This window comes from Megalobrama amblycephala, linkage group LG7, assembly GCF_018812025.1.
Source record: "Megalobrama amblycephala isolate DHTTF-2021 linkage group LG7, ASM1881202v1, whole genome shotgun sequence".
Taxonomy (NCBI): Eukaryota; Metazoa; Chordata; class Actinopteri; order Cypriniformes; family Xenocyprididae; genus Megalobrama; species Megalobrama amblycephala.
The window spans coordinates 19,404,492-19,430,076 of NC_063050.1; the positions used below are offsets into that span (position 1 = coordinate 19,404,492).

The 25,585-nt window shown below is 36.4% G+C and overlaps 1 protein-coding gene across 4 annotated transcripts in view; it reads right to left on the minus strand.

Annotated features, from left to right (window-relative positions):
* The window catches only part of sorcs3 (sortilin related VPS10 domain containing receptor 3), a 287,643-nt gene that overhangs the window by 66,540 nt on the left and 195,518 nt on the right, over nucleotides 1-25,585 (minus strand). For all 4 annotated transcript variants that reach the window (XM_048196352.1, XM_048196354.1, XM_048196355.1 and 1 more), the window contains 6 exons: nucleotides 15,060-15,133; nucleotides 13,461-13,525; nucleotides 11,288-11,406; nucleotides 5,114-5,203; nucleotides 4,496-4,675; nucleotides 1,038-1,184 (listed from right to left, as the gene is read on the minus strand). In XM_048196352.1, the coding sequence (XP_048052309.1) occupies nucleotides 1,038-1,184; nucleotides 4,496-4,675; nucleotides 5,114-5,203; nucleotides 11,288-11,406; nucleotides 13,461-13,525; nucleotides 15,060-15,133 (675 nt within the window). The remainder of the gene's footprint in view (nucleotides 1-1,037; nucleotides 1,185-4,495; nucleotides 4,676-5,113; nucleotides 5,204-11,287; nucleotides 11,407-13,460; nucleotides 13,526-15,059; nucleotides 15,134-25,585) is intronic.

Below are 25,585 nucleotides of genomic sequence, written 5' to 3' on the forward strand. Positions count from 1 at the left end.
GTTTTATTACTGAGTGCAATTGTGGGTATCATGTACTTATTTATCCAACAGCAAAAGGATAACAATATGAGGGGGTCAAATAATACAATATAATCAGATTTGGAGTGCCCTCTGTCGAGACTGCTATCCTTACCGGGAGCGCTAATTGCCTTTTACAGTCATTACCGGCAAAAGACAGGGATTTGACATTAAAGCAGAGAAGCAACTCCCCTAGGACTTCCAACATAACAAAACGAGAATTATATCTGCTCTCCACGCACCAGAAATTGTCCTTTTCATCCCCTCAATGGATGGCTTGACATTATTACGTGGATGGTAAAGGCAACAGGATTTCAAGTCAGTAATCGTACGGATTATAGGAGGCTAATGAGAGTGTCAAAGAAGAGAACTATTACAGTCAGCTCAGATGCAAGAGTCTTCCATCTGCAGGGGCTTTCTGTGTATGTTTTTCAGCCTTCATTTTTTTTATTAAATATTCATGGTTCCATATGCATATCCAAGACCCTAAAACTACTTTTCATTTACAAATAATATTAATAAAAAACCGTATTACTTGAGTTACCTACACACAGAAAATCTAATATCCTTTTTGATTATGCATTACAGAGTATGTAGCCTTTAATCAAATTCTTTCAAGAAAGAATATTACCTTGAGAGAATCAGACAGTTAAGCTAAGCGCATGGCAACAAGAGATATTTCCTACATTTCCTTGCATATTTTTTGTATTCCTATATAATAAAAAATATTTTGTATATATATATATATATATATATATATATATATATATATATATATATATTAGTTGTTTTAAAAAAAATAAAAAAAATAAAAATCAATCAATTTAATAATGTCAATGTTATAACAGTTACAATGTATACAATGTATTTTATTAATGTTTAACATGAGATAAAACAATAGTTCACTGACTAATAAATAAAAAATAAATAAAATAAAATAAAATAAAATAAAATAAAATAAAATAAAATAAAATAAAATTAAATTAAATTAAATTTTTACTTCTCTCTCACTTCCTTACCAGCACACAATGAATCGGATTTCCTGCCAAGTCAGTAGCAGGTGCCTGCAAAAGCCTCCAGTCGCGGCCCTTGTTGTAAGTAATGTATGTCTTCACCTGGTTCTCCACCTTCCTATTAGCAATGAGCATACCTTCAATCCCTGCTACCTGGGAACAAGGGGGAAGAAAATAAGATACAAATATGAACATGAACATCTACATCCACGGTTACAGCGCTTGACTGTCATCTGATAAAGCCTCTTAATTACGCAGTCACTATAGTGCCCACTCTGTGATGGCTGAAGCTAGTTGACACGCTCCAGACAATTTCAAGTACTCTAGCTGACAAGCATCTAACCCAGTGCCAGGCTGCTCATCCTAGGCTTGAAACAAGTCCAAACTTAGCAATACTGAATCGTGACAGTGGTGCTAGCGACCCGTTTTAAAACGCGCCCTGCTAGCGAAGCATGCTCTAAGGCAGGGTCCGAGTCTGTAAGTGGCACTAATAGGGACTGCATTTGACAGTGTCACAGTGATGGAGCCGCATTGGATGGACACGGCTAATGAGGTCCCCTCCTCCGCTGGCCAGACGTGTCAATCACAGTGGTAATTATTTATTATCCTTTAGCTTCCATCTCTCCATTCCAATGTTCTCTCGGAAGAAGATGGATGTACTGGTTGTGGTAGAGTGGTTCATATTCAACATGCTCTGGAAATCGGCTCGCAATTCAGTGAGAGGATCAGCTGCTCATTCATGTTTACAATGAATTCATCAGGACTATGTGTTCAACACTATATGCAAATAATCAAAAGGGCAAACAAAGCAAAGATCTTCAGCCTGAAATACTTCTGTAAAAAACAGAGTAAAAGCAAAATGACCAAGAAAGTCTTGCTGTATAAACTATTTAAGAAGCCATTTGGGTTGAAACATATGTTGGAAACCAGCAATGTCAATGTTTCAACTGGGAGGAAAGACAAATTGGAAACCAGTGGCAACCTGGGGAACTGACTTTCTACATCCACTATATATAATACCAATAATGGCTAAGACAATTTTATCCTGAGAAAAAAAAAACAAATCAGACTAAACCAATGAAACAATGACATTCACATATTTTTAATTGCCCATAAACCTTTTGGGTACACTATACGCATACAAATAAAAGTTTATTGGCACCGATGTTTCCATGAAGAAGCTTTGAATGGATAGTTCACCAAAAAATTAAAATTATGTCATCATTTAGTAAACCTTAAGTTGTTCCAAACCTGTATGAATTTCTTTCTTCTTCTGAACACAAAATATATTTTGAAGAAAGAAAGAAAGACCCCCATGTCATCCAAGATGTTTACATCTTTCTTTCTTCAGTCGAAAAGAAATTAAGGTTTTTGAGGAAAACATTCCAGAATTGTTCTCCATATTCAACAGTTACCACTGGATCGGTACTTCCGCCTACGTCACGCGTGACCTTTCCGATGTGATTACGTAATGTGTGGCACATTGCAGAGCAGTGCAAGATGAGCATTTGTTGTTAAAAAGTATATACATTTTTATTTTATTTATTTTTTTTTTTTAAATTACCGATCTCTGCTGGGATCATGTAGAGTCCTTTGAAGCTCCACTGAAACTGCATTTTGGACCTTCAACCTGTTGTGCCCTGGTGAAGTCCACTATATGAAGAAAAATCCTGGAATGTTTTCCTCAAACACCTTCCTTTCTTTTCGACTGAAGAAAGAAAGACATGAACATCTTGGATGACATGGGGGTGAATAAATTACCAGGAAATTTGAATTCTGAAGTGAACTAATCCTTTAACACAATAGAAGCTTTACATTCCACAAAAAGGTTCTCTAAGAGTGGAAAAAAGGTTCATTACATTTTTAAAATCTTCTTCATGGATCTTTGAACATTTTATTTTAATGTCTTTGAAAGAAGACTCTTATGCTCACCAAGGCTGCATTTATTTGTTCAAAAATAAAGTAAAAACTGTAATATTGTAAAATACCTTTGCAATTTAAAACTATATATATATATATATATATATATATATAAATATATAAAATCTTACTGACTCCAAACTTTTGAATGGTAGGCTATATTTAAATTCAAATGTTGCCAAGGAAAGCATAGTGCATACTTTGCAAACAGGAGGGCACAACAACAAAAAAGTTTGTGCACAGGGTGCCAGAACCAAAATATGCATTATCAATCATTGCTGTTATAAAACTAGATAAAAAGTAAAACAACCCCACTTCTCGCTGATCAATAGGCAGATAAATATGACAAACGTCCAGCCACGAACCACATCTAGGCTCCAACTGGAGCTTCAGTGAAAAAGGCCAGTTTTCAATAAGCAGTAATGAAGGCTGCTGCAATCTATTAGAAATATGGATGGACTGCTGATTCAGTATTGGCAGGGTAAGCGTGCATTGAGCCAGCCTTGGCACAGCAGTGGGGAGGCGCATCATAACCAATGCATTAATGAAACCATCCTTGCTTGCACTCACTAATGGAGACTATTTTTAGCTGCTTGGACAAGGGGAGCGAATGTTTCATTTTTTTGTGCTTGGTACAGGCTGCTAATTTTAAAGCAATATAATATAGTATATGCTGAGAGCAACTATATTCTGATGGTAATGTCTTACTGTCATAAAGGAAGAATGGTTGCCTTGAACTCAATTGCCAAATCTATACTTATAGAAAACTACAGGCAGTGTGAGTGTTCTGGTGTTCTTATTTGGCCCCAGACAGCTGGATCGATCTTGAAATACTGATACTTCCGATACTAGTTTTCTAGTGAGGATTTATCCTCACAAAATAATATTGATTGTGGACTAGTGATTTTATTATTTAGTAAAACAAATCATGCATATCATAACGTTAAAATTAAAGTATTAAATTAAATTTCATTATATATATATATATATATATATATATATATATATATATATATATATATATATAGGAGTAAAAACTATGTGAGGATTGGTGTTCTCTGAAGTATCAATATTTCTTAACTGTGCTTGAGCCCAACTAGACCCAGCTATCATGCTCCAAAACACAGCTAAATTTAAGCTAGATTTTCCAGAGGGAGAAAGTTACAGTCTGTTTTCATGGTACAATGAACTCTTTTATCTCAAAAGATCAAGGGAAACTTCATTCCTCATGATAGGACCCCTTTAAAACGGAGTCGTACACGAAACGCGAGCAGTTCCCACTGAATCAGCCTCTCGCTGCTAGCACCCCTCGACAACATTTAACTACAACTCAATTTATCTCTCTGTCTTCATTGCTATCATTCATTTACGCTTGCTAATTCCCCAGAGGCTTAAGATAATGTGGGCTATGCTTGAGTGCCAGGGCGAGAAGTAGCGTCTGACATGAATTCTAATGCAGCCTGAGGAGTAATGAGCATCTAGCATGAAGCCGTTGACTTGAAGGCTAATGTTAGAATGTTAACAAGTTAGTGATGAAGTTATGCCTCGTAAAGGTCGATCATGCTGTTGCCTCCGAGGCCACGGCTGGTTCTGACGTTTTCCAGGGCCAAGGTGAAGTACACCCCACGCGTGTCAGATATGTACAGGTTGTAGGTATCGTTCTGGTTCCACTCCTGGACGGCAGTGAAAACCTGACCTTGATCTGTGCTCACGATATGCATGTCCTAGAAAACAGAAAAAGAAAGAAGGAGACAAGACAGCTGAAGGGTGAGAGAAAAGAAAGCAGAAGTCATTAGTAAGGACCCCTGCTAGTTCTCGGTGGGCATGATCTACAGGATTACATGTTTGCACAGGGCTCAGTTGAACGTGTTTTAATGTATACCCAGATGACCAAAGCTAGCCAACTGAAACGATTTTGTACTTCAGTTCTTCACTATAAGAAATGTGCAGAAATGTGCTTGGCATTGGTAACTAAAAACCTTTTGCATAACTATTCATCCAAACCAGTAGGTGTCAGTATAAAGGCCAAAAACACTGTCCTATCAAGTGAGTTATCTGCTTTGTATTTATAAGCTAATTAAATATAACTATTTAAATATAAATACAAACATTTTATTTGTTTAATCCATCTAATTCATTTGAAATTTTAAGTAGTCTCTTACCTTGGGCAGAGAGTATTTGGGGATTTTAATGCGTACAAAAGGTTCTCTTTGATAGGACACATAGTAGCTCGCTCTGCCAGTGGTCGTTACCTGCATGGAAAAAAAATACACATATCTCAGATATCAAATAACTGGCATCAACACTGGAAGATCCACTGGCGGTAAATATTGATTTGTCTTTTGTACTTTGAACAAAAGTTTAGAAGTATGACCAAAATCTTACATCACGGTATGAGTAATTTTTTATAACTCTGTCTGATGCTGTATATGAAAATACACACTAATAATAGTTTTGTTAAAAAGTAACCCAACTGGCAACTCAGAGCTGGGTAAGTATTGGACAGAACACACACTGGGCCCTATCATACACCCGGTGCAATGCGCAACGCAGTTATCATTTTCACGTCCTGCGCCACGTTGTTTAAACAGCAAATGCATTTGCGTCCATTTGTGCGCCCATGGGCGTGCTGGACTTAAAACGAGGTCTAAAGTCAATGGAATATTTGTTTTGTTATTTAAAGAGCGCATTAGTAATATGCACCTATATGCAGGTGCACAATGTGCATACACTCTGCTTATTACACACACAGGGACGCACAGCAGCACACAAACATGCCAAATATTAAAAATAAAAGGATTACAATGTAAACGATTATTATCATGTGCATAAACATAAAAAAGGCTTTGGTGGAATCCGGCTTTTGCCGTAGATGGTCTGCTCGAGCAGATCCATTTCCTCGATAGAGAAGCGTTCAGTTTTCCGTCATGTAAATAGCGAATCCGCCATGGCGCAAGCGCAACTGGCTTTTAAAGGGAATGAGAGATGAGACTCTGATTGGTTTATTGCACGTTATGCCCAAAGCACACCCATGACTCATTAAGAGAATAGGGACAACCCTTTTAGACCATGTGCCGGGCTCGACCATTTTTCCCATCCTTAAACTAGCAAAAGTGGATAGGGCCAGTTGGGTTAAAGGTCTGAATGATAGTGTATATACAAGTATACATAATCAGAAGACATCTATTTAGGTAATGGAAATTGAACAAATGAATCAAATTATTTATTAAAATTATTAAAATCCTTAAAAACATCAAATAAAACAATCATTAAAAACATTTGGGGATAAACAGTAAAAGCCGATAGATATTCTAATGTACTGCAGTATCCCTTAAATGCATACCTCGGGTCTTTAGTGACCCGGCACGTCATTCACTACCCTCCTCCTCGTTCATTTTTTAAAGTTAGACATCGACCTTCTTGGTATTCCTCAATCAATTCATTATAAAGAATATAACAAGAAAAAATCATAAAATTATAAAAGAATGCCTATTTTTGTATTTATTTTTTGTAAAAATTGTATAGGGTCGCAAAACGACCCGAGGTGTGTATTAGTGTACGTATATTTTTTCTGCACAACAATAATTGAATCTTAGATGACGGAATAAGTGCAATTCACCTTTATTCCACAAGGTGGCAATGTCTGAGACACAATGCTGAAGTGACGACTCATTCAGACAGAAAACGAAATAATAAGAAAAACATGAAATGGCTCAGCGATTTACTGCCGAGCAAGTACTGAACGCAATCAAATATGACTGTAACTGTTACTGGATGGCTCTGGTGAAGCTGTTAGCGATCGAAATATTGATTTTGAAGATGTTGAAAACTATATAGTTTTGAGAATACGTTTGAGATCGCGAGGTCACCTCAAACATAAAACTAGCCCATTATTTGCTGAATTTACTGGGAAATGAGCTCTGACGAGGACAGTGATGATGGTATAAAACATCTGCTCAAACTGAGCCCTTTCAAGCTCCAAAAGGTAACAAAATACGATTTATTTTATTCTTCTGTAATTGTTACTCTAATATCAGAGGAGTTTTAAATTATCGCGACAGGTAGAGATCCTTCCGTGTTAGATATAGATCCGGGTCAATAAAGACCCGAATATGTAAGAATGATTGGCGAAACAGTCATGCATTTAAGGGTTAAACAACAAAAGTTACATTTTACGTGTTATAGCAGAATATTTATCAACATTTTTAGCAGCAATATACAGACCTAATGTAGCCCTGCCTCTTTTCAGCACTGCTTGTTGTGTTCTGTCTTCAGGTTTGTATTTCCACAGCATGAAGGTAAGATCTTACGGATTTATGAATGAACCGCTCATATTAAAACCTTCCCAGTCTACCCAGACATTTGTTATGATATCCGCTTCAAACATCACAATGCTCATGATAACTTCGTTAACTCTACAATAAGTAAATCCACTTCAACAGCTAATTACTCTTCAACAGTGATGCCACAGAAATATACAGAGCTACTCCAAAAACAGAAGTTCAAAGACAAAATCCTAAAGATGGCTGCGCGCTTGTTTCTCTGGCGCATAAGGTCTAAGCCGTCATAGCACCCAGCCCTAGTCATTTAATGAGATCCTGAGCTATTAACCTAATGTCTTCTCCATCACATCACACAAAGCTGTAAATTCAAAAGGCTAATTCAGTAACGGAGTGCACAGGTTATATCTAGAATGACTCGTTTAAAAGAATCTCCCCACCATGATTTGGAGGATACTTCTTGGTCTGGGTTTGTCGATGCCCTTTGCAGTTCAGGAGTGGAGAGTGGTAAATATCTTGTAGGACAATCAATACCCTCATTATTCTCTGTCAAGAGAAATCTTTAATTCTCGCAAGCAACGCGCCTGCTCCCATCCCGCTCTGAGGGGGATTGTTGGCGCTAATGATAGCGCGTGTAGCGAATACACACTGGTTGTTAGCATACACAGCAGGAACTGTCAGAAGCTTGTCATATCTACAGCTGCACAAGGGGGAATGGAAAATGAAATAAATAACTGTTTCGCAGCACAAAAGGTATTTCATTCTGCCAAAGTTGCAGACATGTTTAATTCACCCCACCTCTTTTCATAATTTCAATTAGAGGGCATATATACACCCAACAGGATTCTGATTTGAACATGGGAATAAAATGGGTCCATGATTATATGACAGAAACAATTAAGCTTCTTAGCGGGTAACATGCTTTCAATAAAAGAGGAGAGAGAGGCAGAGAAGGAGAGCGGCGGTCTGGGGAAAGTTCTAAACAAACAGCATGTCTGACGTGTCTCCAAAAAGCGGCTCTGCATGCAACAGAGGGAAGGAGCAGGCAGGATCGATGGTTTCCAGGGGTAGTTGAACTTCGAAAGAAATTGGGATGATCGATTTTTCTGTTTCACATTCTTTGGACTGTGATGCGGCGTGACAAAACATTGGGGTTGAGTGTCCACTCCTTATTGGCAGGACTTGGTATCTGCTCTGCTGTTAGACTTCCAAGAGGGATGTGAGTAAATGTTTTGAAACTTCCCATCAATGTGTACAACTTTTTTCGGTTGGCTGGGAAATGTTGCAATTCATAATTCAAGTTGTGGCCAATTTTGGCCATTAACTACGGATGCAATTATTTGTATTTTCCTACACTGTTTACGTCAAGTAAATTTCACAAACAATTAGGGCTGGGCGATATATTGCATGTGATTGTCACGAGCATTTTGTCAGTAAAGCCGGTTCCCTGATTACCGCTAAATCGCCATCACCTGCTTTCAAATGGAGCGGCATTTAATAGACAGAGCCGTAGTTCATTGACAAGCCACGCAATATCGCGTTCATTATCGAAGGCGATTCATCTGTGATATGAACGCGATATTGCGTGGCTTGAGTAACACACTGAATTACACATGAAATTTTAGGGCAGAATCAGGGACTTCATTTGTTACAATGTTGCATTTTCTTTTTGGTTCGGTTCACTTTTACAAGGCAAAGTGTATCAAAATGTGTTTATGCAAATCACATGTGAGTAAAGCTGTCCTCTTATTGGTCAGAGTTTCCTCTGTTTCATTCATCAATATGGATTGATAAGCTCCAAAAACATTCAAGATGAAAAGGCGCTCTTTGTTTTTCAACAGCAATAGCTAATGGTGCTCACTCACAGAATCAGACACTGTTGCTTTTTATATAATACATTTCCCAATATGAATTATGATACCACTTGTTTCGTTGGTCCGTTGGGTCGGATTGCTTTCTCGGATTGCCGTACCACCCCAGAATTCGTTTTCAATCAAGACCACCTTGTTTAGGCAATCTTGGAGCGATTGTTTCGGTGCAGATCCAAGCGTGCCGTGTTTATATATGCCTGAACGAACCGAAGAAGAAATAATGCCTAGAAGAAAAGTATAGAAGGACCGAAATAGTATTTTCTTGTAAAATATACTCCAATTATCTTTATTTAAAACTGCCCTAAAATAGTTCCCACCCTCATTTGTACTGTTTCGAAGACAACTGTTTTGCATGCAGACAGAAATTAATATATTCAAAAACTGTCCTGGATTGGAATTGGAAATTTAGGCCATTACCATTTCACTTTTTCCCTTGAGTATACGATTATTATTCTGATCCACCGGGGAGTTGAAAATTACACAAATAAGCATGAACATACACATAAGTAAGCATACAAACTTTGCCTGAATGGTAAGGAAACTTCACAAAGTTTTTGGTTTGCATTGACACAAGGGTGAGGAAATGTTCATTTTCAGGTGAACTATTTCTTTAAGGTCCATTCACACTGACAGTGATCTGCAGCCCAAAGCAAGCCGAAGTCATTCATTTTCAATGAGATTTGGTGATTTGAGGCAATATGACTGACAGCAACCATTGCCAATGTGACAAAAAAAGGTGAGCAGAGTTCAACTTCGTGCAAATGAGCAGCAACGCCATGGGAGCGAAGACAGAGGACCTTACACGATCCACCTTGGGATAGTTAAATATTTTAATCAAATACCAAATTTTGGACACCACTTGTTACAAAGTGATTTTGAAAGGGAAACACAAAATTTCACACTGTGTTCCATAATCAACTTATTGGCTCAGTTTAGTTGTTAGTTTCTTTTGCAAGATTTTGCAAGACTGTGAGTTACAAGATCACTGTTCTACTAGCGCCTTATAAATGAGGAGCGATGGGATGACAGAGCATTACTCAGTGAGAATGAACTGAGAAATTCCATCAGGTCTGTTGTTCCAGGAAGTACTTATCTCAAAGAGTTACACTGTTACTCCTATCATTCCTCTTTTTTTATTTCAGACTGATTGTGGATATCATTATATAATCTAAAAATAATAATTAAATGGTGCCATTTGACTTGTTTCTTTGCTCTAAAGCATTTCAGAAGAGTGTTTTTTACTATAACAATAGTTCCACCACTGGCTACCTGTTCAGCTATAAATCTCTGGTTAAAATAAATATGTTTAAGGAGACTATTTTCCTGCAGTATAGACTTGCAGTTTAGGCAACATTTACCACAGTAAATGAATTAAACAGTCATTACTTAAAAAGCAGGTCTTCAACCCTGTTCCTGGGGACCCACTGTTCTGCAAAGTTTACATCCTGCCTGCATCAGCACAACTGAATTTCACACCAATGTGATTTTCAAGTGATCCTGAAGAGCTTGAGTTCAGGTGTGTTTATTTTGGGCTGGAGCTAAACTCCACAGGACAGTGAGTCCTCAGGAACAGGGTTGAAGACCTATGATATAAAGTATAAGAAACTAGAAAAATAAAGGGGTATATAGGGCTTCTAAATCATAATAGGAAAACAATACACATGTATATGTATGCACCCTCCTACTTCCACTCACTCTTACGAGTCTACACTCCTACCAGAAGCCTACGCTCATTAAAGGAGCGAAGGCTCGTGGTACCATCACAGAGAGGCACGAAATCACTCTCCAGAACATTCTTGTTCACTGTTCCTTGCTGGTGGAATGATCTTCCTGCCTTCATCCGGAATGCAGAATCCCTGGCAATATTCAAAAGACAGCTGAAAACTCATCTCTTTCTTGAGCACTTATCCTCATCCTAAAAAAAAAACAAAACAAAAAAAAACAAATCCTATACCTATCCTTTCACTTCCTTTAATCCCTCTCTATTGTAGCTTATGATACTCTGAACACTGCCTAAAACTTGTATTGTGAGCACTTTTTGTGTCTATTTGCCTCGTCATGACGACTCGCTTGTTGTATTCCTCACTTCTAAGTCGCTTTGGATAAAAGCATCTGCCAAATGAATAAATGTAAATGTAAATAAATGTATATCTCTTCAGAAACTAATGTGATCTCTGGTCCTTACCTGAACGAACACGTATTCATCCTGAACCACGAGTGAGTTGGTCTCAATATAGCCAGAAAATGGATATGTCCTACTGGATTCAGAGCAGCCTTGAGCTCTGCATGTCACATACTGACAATCTGTTGTAAGAAGAGACAGAAAAAGGATTCTAGCTGTTAATTAGATTCTGATTCTGGGGGCATTCAGTCCAAAAACCCCTGACTGCTTCTTAGAATCTCTAAGGGTGTCTCAGCTTCAGAGAACATTAAGTGGAAGATCCAGAATTATGTATCAAATATCAAATGGAAAGTTCATGCAAACAAATGAAATGTCTGTTGTTATTTGCTCACCCTCTGGTGACCAAATGAAGAGGATTTTGGTTTTTGGAAGCTTGGTTACTATGAACTATGTACTATGAACAAACATAAGGGTGAGTAAACAATGACAAAATGTTAATTTTTGGGTGAACTATTCCTTTAACCAGTGAGAGAAAGTAAGGTATTGAGAGTCCGGGTTCTGCATTAATCTGCTATCAGATGGTGTATTTATCATGACGGTAATCCTGTCTAGCTGCCTGCAGGACCGGCTTTATCCTCAGCCTCGGAATCCATCCCCAAGCTCACGGGCTCTCGTCTCATCTCTTTTCCTCCTCTAACATCAGGTTTAAAGGAGGAGTGTACCATATATCAGCAGATGGAATGTGAGAGGAAGGTAAAAGCGAGAAGATGCAGGAAAAAGAGAATTCAAAATAACCTTATAGTATGTGAAGGAGAATTTCTTTGAATGGACAAGCATACTGAAGAAATACACCCCTTTACTGAGCGAGCCAGGGTTTTGAGTCTGAATGAGACTCACAGTGACATGGAATGAAACAAAAAATATAGTTTGTGAAAGTACTGGGACATGTTGTTTCAGAACAAATATAATGAGTGAGGCTTAAGCAAGAATCTGCTGGCTTTTTCCTTTTTTCGAATAATCTGTTGAGTGAATAATAAAATGACTCAAAAAGTCAGGAAAATGTGATGTTCTGAATGACGTGTTTTCACTTTAATAATATAATATAATATAATATAATATAATATAATATAATATAATATAATATAATATAATATAATATAATATAATCACTTTTTCTTTTTGCATCCCTTTGATAAATTAATTTATATTACTTTAGAGAGTATTATACATTGACACAATATTTGAAAAGTCTGCGAAATTTAATTTTGAACAATTCACTAAGAATTAAATATTTTATTACATTTTCACATAAAATAAAATAGAATAAAATAAAATAGAAAATAGAAAAAATAATAATAAAAATAGCAATGGCTAGAGCTAGCGCTAGGGCCATGACCAGTCAAAACAAATCAAAAGATTTGAGCCACTGGGATGAATCAAAATTCTCACCACTAGATTGCAGAATAGAATAGAATAGAATAGAATAGAATAGAATAGAATAGAATAGAATAGAATAGAATAGAATAGAATAGAATAGAATAAACAATGGCTAGGGCCATGACCAGTCAAAAAAACAAAAGATTTAAGTCACATGGATGAATCAAAATTCTCACCACTAGATTGCAGGACAGAATAATTAAACAAACAAACAAACAAACAAAAAATAAAATAAAATACCAGTCCCAATAAATGAATGAATGAATGAATGAATGAATGAATGAATGAATGAATGAATGAACTGAGTCACAGGATGAATCGAAATTCTCACCACTAGACTGCAGGACAGAATTGAAGAAAAGAAAAGAAAAGAAAAGAAAAGAAAAGAAAAGAAAAGAAAAGAAAAGAAAAGAAAAGAAAAGAAAAGAAAAGACAATGGCTAGGGTCATTACAAATCAAATCAAACAAAATATCTGAGTCACTGGGATGAATCGAAATTCTCACCACTAGCTTGCAGAATAGAATAGAATAGAATAGAATAGAATAGAATAGAATAGAATAGAATAGAATAGAATAGAATAAACAATGGCTATGGCCATGACCAGTCAAAATAACTAAAAGATTAAAGTCACAGGGATGAATCTACATTCTCACCACTAGATTACAGGACAGAATTGAATAATAAAACAAGCAAAAAATAAAATTAAATAAAATAAATTTCACATTCACATTCAAAATTCTCACATTTAAGAATACAAAGAAAGAAAGAAAGAAAGAAAGAAAGAAAGAAAGAACTCACGGCCATCAGGAGTGTGGGCCTCCATGTGCACTAGATCTAATTCCTTGTCCAGACTGGACACTGACCTGCATTAGATGAGAAAGACGTTTATCACAGAGATGAAAAAAATCCATAACTGATGTCTTACTGAAGGTCCATTTCAGTCAGCAAAGTGACATAAGAGATGTGAGCTGCCATTTCTCCAAATACCACATGATGGGAAAAAGGAATCAAAGTACACTTTGCAGCAGTAACTAGAAGTCTATGTAAAACTATGTAATTTGTAGCTGTATATTTGTGCATGGTGGTGACAGTGAAGGAGTATAATGGAAATTAGAATGATGACACCTGCTGGAAACCTGAGTGTGTGGTGCAAGTCCATACTAGTGCACTAGCCCTTAAACAACCCCACCATTAACTAGACAGTGTCTTTTATAGCTCAAATAGGCTGTACTAGAGACCTCTATTTCTCTGGGACTCGTGCACAAAATGACAACAAACTTCTGCTGAAAGCTCTGCTTTCTCAACCTCCTTCAGTGGTTCACGCTAAGTTACACATCATCTTAGCTACATATTGTGTGATCTGTACACTTTGTAGTCACTTTGGTAAAAAGGCATTGACTAACAATGTAAATGTATTTAAACATATTTGCGTAACTCTTGCATAAATAATGTTCTTGTAATCTTAATCTTACATTTTGTCATGTTTATCAAAATAAAAAATGGATGCTGTTTGTTACCTGATGGGGGACATCTTGGACTTAACACATAGTGGCTTAGAAGCTATTTTTTTCACAAAAATCATTGTAAGTAAGTGACCAATGAAAAGAGGGTTACTGAAATAAAGCAAGTATAAGTATTCAGCTGGTCATGTGATCTCAATACGGCATAATGCAACCCAAATAATGCTGTAAAATAAGACAGCTTCAGTCTAAAATAAAAGCCCAATGGTTTAATGTTCGACAAATGAAGAAATTAACACAGCCATAAATATTAGTATTGTAATTTTGCAGTTGTACAGCAAAATAAAATTATATATTATGGGTGGACCGGTACCTGAACCTGTTTTTAAAATTGCTATGGCAATTTTAATCAGAAACATTGCAATTAGATTTCCCCCAAATCTTGCAGCCCTATAGAAGTTTTCATGTCATGTGTATGTGCAACATTTTAGTATTATTTTTTTTAAGTTTTCATCCTTTAACCATTTTCATCTTTAAAGTCTAGATGCAGTATAGAGTACAATCTTTCTTTCTCCTTCGCCATCTTTATGCCTCTATTTTCTTTCCATCTTGCTAAGCCATGCTTATTCTCTCCGTTTCTTTGTCTCCATATTGAACAGAGAGGAGTTGTGCAACAAAGGTCTTAGAGCTCAAGCATCTGTGCAGATTCCATCTCAAGTAGACATGCACAACAGTCTGTGCTTTTTCTAAGCATAAGAGCAGGCAAAAAAAAAAAAAAAAGACAATTTTCAGCCGTATCCAACTCAATCCGCATTTCATCAATGCGTCAATGTCAACCAGCACTCCACTAAACTCTCCTTGTTCGCCCATAAAATTGTAAATTAGTGACATCGTGTGAGAAATGGAGATGAGGTGTGATTGTGACAGTATCACCTACCAGTAGAAGCGGTTCGGAGTCACTCGCTCATGAACTAGCTGCCACTTTCGGCCAAAGTCAAACGAGCTATACAGCTGCAAAAAGAGGAGAAGAGAGAGAGAGAGAGAGAGAGAGAGAGAGAGAAAACAGGCAGCCATTAAAATCTGCAATCATTCGCTCTGTTAAGTTAAAGCCATATATCCATTTGAAGGCAGTTTCTTCTCATCTCAGTTTAGAGCCTTTTCTCAGAATATAACTGATTCGTCATTGTGATTTGTATTTCATTACATAGTTGAATCATTGTGTGTGCTGCCTTTTAAAGGCTTGAGCAAAAAAGCACAGCCCTTAAATCAGTTGTCATGGATTAAGGAGAACACCATTATGGTTGGGCGTTTTTAGGTAATTGAACACACAATCGTATGGAAATATATGCCATTTTAATAGTGTGGAAAATGGAAATTATATTTACTGCACATGAACACGGTTAAGGGGGTCGTATCATAAGGAATATATTTTTCTGGATCTTTTGATAGATAAAAAAAAGTTGTATTTTAGTTTGAAAATACATTCAGAACTCAAAACTTTTTTTTGAAAAAATTTCTGGCAACAACAAAGTCTCAAAAAATAAAAAAAGTATCTATCTATCTATCTATCTATCTATCTATCTATATATATATATATATATATATATATATATATAGAGAGAGAGAGAGAGAGAGAGAGAGAATAATGTTTAATATGTATCTTATATAAATACATTTGCCAAATACTTTACAAAACAGTAGGGTCAGTCAGTTTTTATTTATTTATTTTCTTATTATTTTTAAACATTAATTTCTTTTTTCACCAAGGAGACATTCAATTAATCAAAATATTCCTATTTCAAATAAATTGCTCTTAAAGAATCCTGAAGAAAAAAAAAAATCACAAAAATATTAAACAGCAGAATGGGTTCAGTACTGATAATAAGAAATGTTTCCTAGTTTTGCTGTCACAGAAATAAATTACATTTTTAAATATATTAAAATAGATTACAGTCATATTAAAGCAGTGTTATTTTAGTTTAGTTTTTTTTTTATTTTAGTTTTATTAATATTTTGAATTATCTTTAAACTTTGTATTTAGTTTACATTTTAATTTTAGCTTATTTTTTGGTACTTTTGTTATTTTGTCATTTTATTATTATTATTTTCCTGCTATTTATTTTTATTTTATTTTATTTTTATTTTAGTTAGTTTTAGTTTTTATTTATTTCCAGTTTATTTATTTCCAAATGATTTTAGTGCTTCAATTTAAAATTATTTCAGTTGATTGCCAAGTCAAGTAGCATTTTAAGTTTTTCAACTAATATTTATATTTTATTTTATTTCAGCTTTATTTCAATTAACAAAAATGTTTTTAATAGTTTTCGATTTAGTTAATAATAATAACAGCCCTGTTTTAAAGTGCAATATTATTTTACAATATTACTGTTTGACCAAATAAAAATATATCAAATATATCAGGAAAAAAAAAAAAAAAAAAATCAAAAGAAGCTGGATTGGTACCATAAAGTCAGAGTCAGCGATGATACATTTCCTTTGAGATGTGTTCAGAAAATATATCAGACAAATGATATTTAGTAAAATACTATCCTTCCGAATCTATGTTGCGCATTATAATGGCTCAAACTCCAGGACGTGACAGACAGGAACAAGAGAAGAGAACTGGCAGAAGTTAAAAGCACAGATCATTTGAGCTTCAGCACTTTACCTGGAGCTAGCAGCGCGTGAAACAGAACACACATTATAATGTGTCTAAATGGAATTATTTGGACTTGAAGCTGCAAGGTGAATCTCAAGGGAATCCTAATGGATGAGATGACTCCACTCAGGTCCAGAGGGAATTCATTTGGAAGTTTCTTTTCCACTATGTGCTCTAGTCTGTACATGTGTCTCAGTCCACAGAAAATACCAGACTATACTCTCAATCTCCAGAACTGCAAAGCTGCAGCTTTCTAGAGCCGTTAGGACAGCAATTCTCAACCTAGGGGCCGTGGGCCCTCAGGAGCCTGTCTCAAATAGCCAGGGGGGCTGCAGAAACTTTCTGTATTTTGAACAAAAAATTGCACAGCAAGCGATATGAATGTAACATTTTATGCAGTCTGGGTTTCCTATTCATTCCTCCATAGACATTTTGAATAAAGTGTTTAAGCATTGAACCAAACCATTCAGCTCTGAAAAGCGAGATCGGGGTCCGTGAACAGTTATGAACTTTTGAAAGGGTTCAGAAAGTTAGAGAAACACTGTTTGAGTTAGGGACTGTTTTTCTGTATTCTGATGGTGTAATTTTCTGTACATTAAAAAAGACAAAATACAAAGTGCCAAGTGTGTTGTGAAGTAGTCATCCTTAATTTCTACAGAAACTAAGGATGTAGTTCAAATCTTCAAATGAACAGAGACACCAGTCAAAAAACATCTGAAGATTGCATTGTACATCTTGACAAGTCACTGAACATTACATTAACACAGAACAAAGAGAGTTAGCATCACAAGCTGTTTACTGACAGGAGCTGGAAGCATCACACAAACACTCAATAACAGGACTGATGCTTTTGATGAGATCTGAAAAGACCATTTCTGAGAAGACTGACCCATAAATACACAGTGTTCAAAAAGTACAAAAATACGGAGAAAAGACAGGTCAATTGGATATTATTATTCCTAAAAGTGACTCTCCACCTCTATTTATTTGCCAAATAATGTTAAACAAATGACTGTAAACTACTACTGTTTGCAGGAAAGAGGAGAGACGATGATATATTAATCACAAGCAGTGTTTATTAAATAAACACACCAACACAGATAATCCAAACAGGGAAAGTTGATGACACAAAATTCACACATAAATCAAACAAGGAATAATACAACAAGGAAACAGGAGAGGCAACAGCCTTACAAAAACGTGTGAAGACAACAACCAACAAACAAAGACTGAAAACACAGAGGTATACAGGCTAACAAGAGGTTAACAAGGCACAGGTGAGACTGATTAATTACTATGGCAACTAAGGAAACAAAGGCAAACAGAAACACAGGAAGTGAAAACATGTAAACAACAGAAACAGCAAAACACTTTAATAAAAAATAAAGGTCCACATATCAAAACCGAGGCTTAGGGGTTAGCAATGTTTTTTATTGTTGACTATAATTAATAACTGAAATAAAGCTAAATATAAAATATAAATATTAGATGGAAAAACTTAAACTAAATTAAAATGACAAATGTTGCCAAGTTTAAGCACTAAAGTATAACCAAACATAAACACTAAAACTGAAATAAAAATAAATGAAACATAAATAGCAATCTAACAGCAAAACTAATAAAAACGCATACGTTTTGCTATGGCTATGCCTGTCGCTTTCACTACGCCGGCGTTTTCAAACCTTGACTTTCGAAAATGCTGCAGAGCCTGTTTTAGTTTGAAAACGCCGGGGTTGCGTCTCAGTATAGACGGACCAAAATGGAGACTTTAGAAAACGTTGGCGCCAAAGTCCTTTTAAGACAAGTTATTTCACTCGGCGGCCATCTTTGAAACGCCTCTCGGGCATCCTGGGCATCATGCAATCTCTTTGAACAGGGAAACATTAAATTCTCCAAAACTGTTTGCCAACCTTACGATTAAATTTCATATTTGAAATCACCAATGAAATCTAACAACAACCGGGTCATAAATTTAGTTTGTAAACGCTCGAATCATGACGAAAAAAAAACTATTTTTCAGGCTGGATCAAGCTAATGCGCATGCGCAGACCTAAATGCGTCTGACTGTTTCTATAGAAACCGGTGATTCTAACGGCCGCTGAAGTGACGCGATGACTTTACCAGTCGGCGATTGGCTCTTATTTAGAAAGCGGGACTTATTCCGCCATATTGCGCGTTACACTTTCTCCCATTCAAAACAATACGAGTGACACGTCTTGTGTTATTCTATAGTCTTTGTTGGTGCCCACGTTCGCTCTGCGTATCCTTGACGACCGTGTAAACAATAACATGGAGACTGAACTGCAATCTTTGCTGGCTTTGTTTTGTCTTTTTTTTTTTTTTATACTGCAGCTATCTACATGCGCAAGAGGGAACTGTTTACACTTGTATGCGCATGCCCAGTGTGCATGAATGGTCACATGACATGCGTTTTGAGCCGTGTAGTGTAGACGGAAATTGTTTCTGAAACGCTGTGGAAACGCCAGTATAGACCCCTTAATCGCATACGTCATTGTGACGTCACCGCTCTAGCTGGAGGCAAAACATAAAGAAGAACTCATAGCAGGCGCGCTAAAAGTTTGAGGTTTTTACTTTAAAATGTCGTCTTGTTGTGTTTTTGGCTGCCAGAATAGAAGGAACAGGACTTTTGGTTCAAAACTAAAGTTTTACCAGATCCCGGCAGACAATGCAATATGGCGTACAGACTGGACGGAGACGATCATAAATAATGCTCGTGTTTGCAGTGCACACTTCATATCAGGTAAAATAATCGATGCATATTTAATGGTGTGTTGGTTTTATCTAGTACAAATCAGCAAGTTTCTGTTTTATAGGTGAAAAGTCGCCAACCTTCAGCGCACTAGCTAGCTTAAATGTTAAACAAACATACAGCGATAGATGTGTGTGCCATCCTTTGAATGGTCTCTTAAAATAATCCACATTGCTAGCCACAATCATAGTTAGCCCAGCGTTAGGTTACATTAGACAATAATCCTTGACAAAATTCCCCGAACCACCCAAAAGTAATTCATATGTTGTCTAGGAAATATCCAAAACTTAATTTAATTTACAAAAATAGCTGTCACGGTCCCGCAGAGTCAGTGACTGTACATATTCGGACAGTTCCGAACCTTCTTCTGCATCTAATAAATCCCTCCTAAAACATGCTAGCTTACACTTGTCAACATTGCGTCCAGCGCCTTTTTGCCTCCAGCTAAGCCCCGCCCACCAGGAAACGTTGCAGTGTTTACAAACTTTTAAGGGGTCTATAGACGAGGATCATTTTCATTTTAAAACGAAAACGCACTAGTGTAAACGAGGCCTTAATTAAACTAAAATTCAAATGAAAACTGAAAATATAAGACTTTAATTTACAACTGAAATACAACTGATGGTTCAATAATTTTACTTTAATGGATAAATGTATTTTCAGATAATGTTTCTGTAAAATGCTTTATAATTAGTGGTAATTCATATTGAAAAATATAAATCTGAAATTGAAAAAATAACATTTAAATCTACAAATTAAAAACAAAACAAAAAATGCTTTCAAATATTGTTCAGGAACTGGATTGCATTATGAATCCAATTCTGAATAACAAACAACCCAGATGCAAGTTCAAATCCAGCTTCAATCATTTCCAGATCTTGTTCCGCCCTCATATCCCATCAATTCCTATCCCCTCTGTCTCTCTCTGCCCTTATAAAAGAGGCAAAAATGCTAATAACAAAAATAGTACTAAGAGAAAACATTTGCTTCTAGTGGAATGAGTCAAAGTGAGTGGGAAGTAGGAGAACAGAATGCATACTCAGATCTTATGACCCACAAAGTCATGTTTTCCCATACATTACCAGAAGCATAACGTTAGACATATTGAACATACTGTCAAGATATGCAGAAAGACCCCTTACTGACTCGAAACATCCCACCAGTCAGCTACATGACATATGAGTGCCAGCATGACCCCTACAAGTTGCTAAACACATGGCCTAATTTCCACTGCTCTAATTGTGTTTCTGCATGCCCAGCCGCACAATTAATGGCAAAGCCTGGCGCGTTCCTATTACACTGATTGATGCCACTGTTGATCGGCCCCCTGCCGGGAATAGCGCGTTTGTTATTCTAGTCCTACAGTGAGAAGGCACCGACCCAGTCAAGCTCTGGCCTATTTCAACTAAGATTCTTTATGATTATTGATGGCTAATGGAGACAGAGTGAAAAAAGTGGACAGGATACAGAAACTAATGTTCCTATGAACATTTATGTGGGGGAAAAAAAAGGTAGATTAATGTAACTTTTGTATTTTTGTAACTCTGTATGATAACACTAGAGGGATAGTATTTTGTTAGGATTTTATGTGAAGGCAAAGTGAACCCTAAAGACAAGTATACGTCGCACTTAAAAGTAAATGAATGTTATTGTATTAATGCATAAAAACTTTAATGCATATGTTAGATTGACAACGACAGTGTCCAACTAGCTTATTTTAGCTTATTTTCACCCAAAAAAATGAAAATTCTGTCATTAATTACTCACCCTGGTGTCGTTCCACACCCATAAGACATTCATTCATCTTTAGAACACAAATTAAGATATTTTTAATGAAATCTGAGAGCTCCCTATTTCATTAAGATCCTCATTTGTGTTACGGAGATGAACGAAAGTCTTACGGGTTTAGAACGACATGAGTAATTAATAGCAGAATTTTCATTTTTTGGGGTGAATTAACCCTTTAATTTTAAACTACATACGTAATGTACAGCCTGGCTGTCATTATCGCTAAATAATGTAAATAAATAAAGTAGACATGAAATATTGATTTAGGTTGAAGTAGCGATAGTCTTTTCTTCCCTATTGTGACGTATATCTGAGAGAAATGTCTTCTTGAGAAAAAAAAAAAAAAAAAATTTAGGGCAGGACTTGATTTTGTCCACAGGGAGTTGATTGGATGGTTGTTGTTTGCTATTGGTCGATCTCATGTGAGTGACAGTTTGCCTCGCCCTCACACCAGTAAACATGTCACCAGGGGCACGTTCAAGCTCAAACCGGTGCGCAACGTTTTGCTACATTTTCCGGGTTGAACGACATGTTTCCTGGAAACGGTGTGCAACGGGTTTGAGATACGTTTTCTCTTGTTTGGTGGGTGTGTCAGAAATGTCAGCCCAATCAGCGGCAAGATGTATATAAACCACGAGGTATTAAAGAGACAGCTCGCATAATGGGTATTAATGTAACATAAAAATACTATGGCTATACTTATATATTTTGCTGTTGTATTGTGGAGTGACACTTTAATAAACATTTCTATACTCCTCTCATTAATGGTAAATATTACAATATCATAGCACAACAACAGTGATCAGCAATAATGATAAGCTTAATACTCACAATAAAAATGTATATAGATCAACACTGTCTCGGCGGTAAGAAGTGGATTATCCTTCACCTGAAATGTTTGTCTTTTCATGCTGAAATGCGAGACAAATGTTGTATCACAATAATTAGAAGTTTCCACAAATCTCTTCACTCGATTGGGATGTTCTTTTGTTCTGTACGGCAAGGGCAGTGACTATAATATTGAGTGTATTTTGCAGTATTAAACACGTATTTATACCGATTTCATCTGGCTCCGAAAATTCTTCAAAAGGAACACAAAGAATGGCCTTCTCAGCTGCCGTAGTTGCATCTCTTGCGTCATCAAAACGCAACAGTCGGGGTGTACGCCCCCAATATTTGCATATGCCAGCTCATGTTCAAAGCATTACACAAGGGCAGCCAGTATTAACATCTGGATCTGTGCACAGCTGAAATTCAGACTAGGTAAGCAAGCAAGGACAACAGCGAAAAATGGCAGATGGAGGGATAATAACTGTCATGATCCATGATATCATGATATTTTTAGTGATATTTGTAAATTGTCTTTCTAAATGTTTCATTAACATGTTGCTAATGTACTGTTAAATGTGGTTAAAGTTACCATCGTTTCTTATTGTATTCACGGAGACAAGAGCCGTCACTATTTTCATTTTTAAACACTTGCAGTCTGTATAATGCATAAACACATCTTCATTCTTTATAAATCTCTCCAACAGTGTAGCATTAGCCGTTAGCCACGGAGGACAGCCTCAAACTCATTCAGAATCAAATGTAAACATCCAAATAAATACAATACTCACATAATCCGACACAGTATGCATGACGAACACTTTGTAAAGTTCCATTTTGAGGGTTATATTAGCTGTGTGAACTTTGTTTATGCACTGTTTAAGGCAAGCGCGAGCTCCGTGGGCGGGGGGCGTGAGCATTTAAAGGGGCTGCAACGTGAATCGGCGCATTTCTAATTATGCCCCAAAATAGGCAGCTAAAAAAATGAATTAAAAAAAATCTATGGGGTATTTTGAGCTGAAACTTCACAGACACATTCAGGGGACACCTTAGACTTATATTACATCTTGTAAAAAAAAACGTTCGATGGCACCTTTAAATACTGCAATATTCCATAAATAACAAGAATTGTCCATGTAACATCTCTTGAAATTATAATTAAGACTTTTGTTACACCATTTAAGATACATTTGAGACTCTTTATGAACTTAAATTTGAGTTTTATTGCCCGGTCAAATTTTTAGACCTTAAAACAAGTCAGTGCTTAATCAGCTTGAATCTCAAATTGTTTCACATTTAACGCAATCTGTCCAAATTCGGGGGACAGACCGGATTGGCGCGACACATATATATATCCCTCGTCAGTGTAAGAGCCTACGGACCACTGGGTCCCTCATAAGCGTGGACGTTGACATATTGTGCCGCTGGCTGAGCTCAACCTGTAGTCATTCATCAGCCGGATGACATGCTCAATTTTAAAAGCTCGGAGCTGTCACAAAGTCGGCTTCATAGCTTCCCACTTACATCAATAAATCACTAGCTGCAGCAAGGACCCACTGCTGACAGTCAGTGACTGCCAACAGGGAGACTCTGGGGCCTTCTAATAGGAGGTGAGGGGAACAGGGAGAGGAGAGCTGATTTTAATAATGTACTTATAATGAAAAAGAAAATCTATAGCACATATTTGCATAACGCCCTGAACACTTGGATCATTTCCATTAAATTGTGATGGAGAGAGCAGGGAATATCAGGCATGGATTGCTGGAGGAGGAGGGCGAGGATGAACCGTGCCAGAAAAAGACAGGAAATAAGAAATGCCATTTAATATCATGAAATAAGAAAGCAATTCATCTGGGAGTGTTTTAAGACACGTGAAACAAATGGCCATAGTTTGTAATAGAGATTACAGACGAAACATAACTGCAACTGCTGAGTTTAGTTTTTGTTTCTATTAGGTCAACAGAAGAAATAAATACATTGCAGAGGAGGCACGGTTTACATTTATCATCACCCAATGAGAACGCAGCACATTTATATGTGTCCCACATCAAATTTGATTAATAATGTATTAGTAAATGATGAAATTAACATTATCTAAGATTAATAAATGCTGTAGAGGTATTGTCCATTCTTAGTTCATGTAACTAATGTTAACTAATGAAACCTTGTAAGTGTTACCCAATATGCAAATTAGTTAATTGAAAAAAAAAAGAAAGAAAAAAAAAAAAAAAATCACAATTACAATTCAGGCTGCTGCAATCATAAAAGTAGATATATACTGCATTCCAATTAGATCTATTACTGCTTGTGTCAAAGGTTTCTATTTCCAACGTGTACTGAACGTTAGCCAATCACAATTGAGCGCATGAACCCAGTGGCCAATCAGAGAGGTGTTGAAATGAGTCACCGGGCAAAAGAATTCCGCTCAAAATGCAGAAGCTGCATCCACAATCGCATACTGTATATCTTGTACTACAATTGATTTGAAACTTACTTCACAGCCTTTAAAAAGCTTATTCTATATAGTATGAATGTGTGTAGTATGAATGGAATTGTTGTCATTGTCATGTGACCTATGCTGCCAGCTGTGTCGCTTCACAACTCTTCTCCCAAGGCCTCATGGGATAGTAAAGTGTTTCCTGAATGCACACTTTAGAATCTTGCCAGAAGTAGCAGGTCATCAGATACATTTAACCTACTGTTTGAATGAATTCTGACATACTACTGTACAGTGCTATAGATATGATGATTAGATAAGAAGGGAAGTGGAACTAGATTGGGCATATATTACATCGCTCGATATATAATTCTAATAATTAAGTATAAGCTGTATACCTCTAAATGGCAGTAACTTACTGTATGGATTATTCGGTCTGTGTGTGCTGACAGCCTCTGTGAAGTCATAAAGAAAAAACGAGGTAGCAGACAAATGTATGACTGGTAAGATGTGTTGATAAATACTAACATAAATAAATGTTATGATGCCTGAATAGTTCAATGAATTTTCGCATTAACAGCTTGGTCTCCAGAAGTTCCGAATCTTAGAGATCTCTACAGTGTTTAAATGATCTGTCAAGCACAAAATGTTTATTCTAGCAAGGCAGATGGCAGGATTAGCACAATTTATGACTCAAATTAGTGGCAGGAGGACACATTAAGCTTGCTCATGTGCGATTTTCAAGGGACTAAGCCCAAAAACAATAACTAGCCGAGCAAAATGCAAAGATGCAGGTAATTTAGAGTTTAAATATACAGCCATTTTTGTTTACAGCCATTTACTTTTTCTTATTATTTATTTTAATCAAATTTCAACCCATTTGTAATTGAATACATCTTTCTTTTTTAATTAATTTTAATTCCTCCAAACTTTCTTCTAATTTATGCTTTTTTTTCCCTCCCCCCTCATATTTTCATTATG